At 48.3% G+C, this 2,858-nt stretch overlaps 1 protein-coding gene across 1 annotated transcript; it reads right to left on the reverse strand.

Annotated features, from left to right (window-relative positions):
* Window positions 1-973: 973 nt before the first annotated feature.
* On the reverse strand, window positions 974-1,918 carry LOC311182679 (olfactory receptor 1f45-like; the record flags this gene model as incomplete). Its single annotated transcript, XM_084251654.1, has 1 exon — window positions 974-1,918. The coding sequence occupies one exon, from the start codon at window positions 1,916-1,918 to the stop codon at window positions 974-976; it is 945 nt and encodes a 314-aa protein (XP_084107780.1).
* Window positions 1,919-2,858: the final 940 nt, after the last annotated feature.

Here is a 2,858-nt window from a genome sequence, read left to right on the forward strand (position 1 = left end):
AGTTTCTTAACTATATAAATGTCCAAGTGCATTTACATAGGTGGAGAAGGAGATGAAAAAATGCAACTGATTGACGAGGCTGGGCACTGAGATTGTGGGAGATGTTTCTGTTTTCCAGCATATTCCTATTCCCGGTGGGCTGCTGTATGATACCAAAGACTCAGATAAGCAAAAAAATTAGCTTGACTGCAGGGCAGAACTAGGCAGAACTAGAGCCCTAAATGAGCCCTGCCCCTTTGAGCCCCCACATTAGCCAGACCCTCCTATTAGAAGGTGCTCACACCTCTGTGCCTCAGTTAATAGAGCAAGCAGCCCTGACACCCGGGAGCTGACCTGGACTCGGCGAAGTCCGAAGCCCCCCTAATGAACACAGAGAATTGCACGGACTATCAGTAGCAGAAAGGCCACTATCTAAGGCCGTGAAGGAGCAGGACAGGGCCAGTCTTTAATCATGTCTGAACACAACAGGAACGTTGTCCAAACCACAAAAATGACCCAACACTCGCCTAAGCTGGCTGATATGACTGCTCTGTTGTCAATCACAGCTTTAGCCTCAGACCAGGCTGCCCTCCTTCTAGATAAAATACATAAATAGATGCAGTCAGAAGTATCCCTACTTTGTGACAGCATGTAATCCAGAGCAAAGATCTAATTCCTCAAAACCTCACTAAGATTCATTCACACAAGCCCAGGTCATATATTAATTCCTTTCTAGCACCTTCTTAAATGATTCAACTAGAAGTGTGTTGCTAGTGGGTTCTGACTTGAGAGCACTGATGTAGAAATAATCGACTTATTTGATGAAAGGCTCTCTCCTACTTTAACTGGAGAGCTTGTGTCAGAAGTTCCGTTCTCCCCAAATGGAAGAGCGTTGTTTCTTACAGAACACAAGTATTAAGTTTCACACAACAGGAAAAACAAACAAGATATTTTTAGAAATCAGCTCCCTCCATGTTTCCCTTGGTCCCTTCTATTATTGGGTAAAAAAGAATTTCATAGCAATCACTTTTCCAAGAGCCCCTTTTATGTCTTTGTTTCTCAGGCTGTAGATGAAGGGGTTCAGCATGGGGGTCACCACTGTGAACATCACAGCAGCTGCTATATCTGTGTCAGGTGAGTGTGAGGAAGATGGGTTGAAATACAGAAAGATGATGGTGCCGTAGAACAGCAAAACGACAGCCAGGTGGGAGCCGCAGGTGGAGAAGGCCTTCCAGCGCCCCTGGGTGGACGGGACTCGCAGGACTGCGCAGGTGATGAGAATGTATGACACCAAGATGCAAAGAAATGGAGCAAGCGTTATCAGTCCTGCTTCAATAAATATCATCATCTCGTTGAGGGACGTGTCAGAGCAGGAGAGCTTCAGGAGGGGCGTCACGTCACAGAAGAAGTGGGGGATGGCATTGTCTGCACAGAACGAGAGCCGAGCCATCAGCAGGGTGTGCAAGAGGACGTCCAGGTTGGCGATGACCCATGACACGGCCACCAGCAGCGCGCACAGCCAAGGGGTCATCTTGGTGGAGTAGTGCAAGGGGTGGCAGATGGCCACAAAGCGGTCATAGGCCATCACGGCCAGGAGGAAGTTGTCCATGTCCACGAACATGAAGAGAAAGTACATCTGCGCCAGGCACCCCGAGAAGGAGATGGTCTGGCTCCCCAGGATGTGGTTGGTCAGCATCTTGGGGATGGTGGTGGAGGAGAAGCAGAGGTCCACGAAGGACAGGTTGCTGAGGAAGAAGTACATGGGGGTGTGCAGGCGGGCGTCCACGCTGATGGCCAGGAGGATGAGCAGGTTCCCCAGGACCGTGGCCAGGTACATGGTCAGGAAGAGGATGAACAGGAGTTGCTGCTGCTGCTGGGGCTGGCTGGAGAGCCCCAGGAGCAGGAACTCGGAGACACTCGACTGGTTGGCTGCTCTCATGGGGTTGGGCCCAGAGGCAGGAGAAAAAGACAGGGGTTCAAAACCTAGAAGATCAAGGTTTCGATGTAACAATCTGAGCTCCAGCTACGCTCATGTTAACAAACTATATTAGAGTTGCTCACACAGGATTTGTCCTTCGTCCCTACATCCTCAACTTCCGATTCCTGGTTCTAGATGAGTCCAGTTCCCACCAGGCTTTTTTTTTTTTTTTTAGTTTATAAAGCATAACATGAAAACAATACACAGACACATACAAAGTCTTCCATGGCCTTTATCTGCTCTAACATTCCCAGCCCTGCAGCTGCTGCTTGGCAGATCACAGGCACAAGAGAAACAGGTGGTCACGCTCACGTTTCAAGCTCCGGCTGATGGATTCAAGACTTTTACTCCTGAAGTTGGGTTTAGCAAAGGGGGTTCCTCAAAGAATTTCTCATTAGTCAAGAAACACTGATATCTCTGCAGTTACAACCTTACCTAGGAGAGGCAGATGCTGTAGCTATTAAGTGTTCATCACCTTGAGGAAATGGCCAGTGCGCCTCTGTATTATAAGGGTTGGAAAATCTTGGAAATACAGGCAGGTGCAAAGCGAGTGAGGAGCAGGGTGTGCGGTCTCAGCTCTCAGTGCCGGAAGGCTGTCTGGGGGCATTAGAGACAGATGTTTACAGGAGCTTCCGTGCCCCTGGGACCACATTCCCTGCGAGCCTTGTTACAGACAGGTAACGGTAATTTTCCCTCCTGATTCCTGGTCCCTCTGGACCCAACACTGATGACAAACTATATCCTCTTACTTTGGGGTCAGAATTGGAGATAAAGCCATCTGGGTGGAGACACATTCCGGAGAAAATTCCCTGAGACTTCAAATGGCATCACTTTGCTGATTTGGGCTTATGTTTATGGATTTAAAAATTCTGTTATTAAAATATTTTTGTTATAGTCATAG

The sequence above is a fragment of the Talpa europaea genome (genome assembly GCF_964194135.1).
Source record: "Talpa europaea genome assembly, chromosome: 12".
NCBI classification, from domain to species: domain Eukaryota; kingdom Metazoa; phylum Chordata; class Mammalia; order Eulipotyphla; family Talpidae; genus Talpa; species Talpa europaea.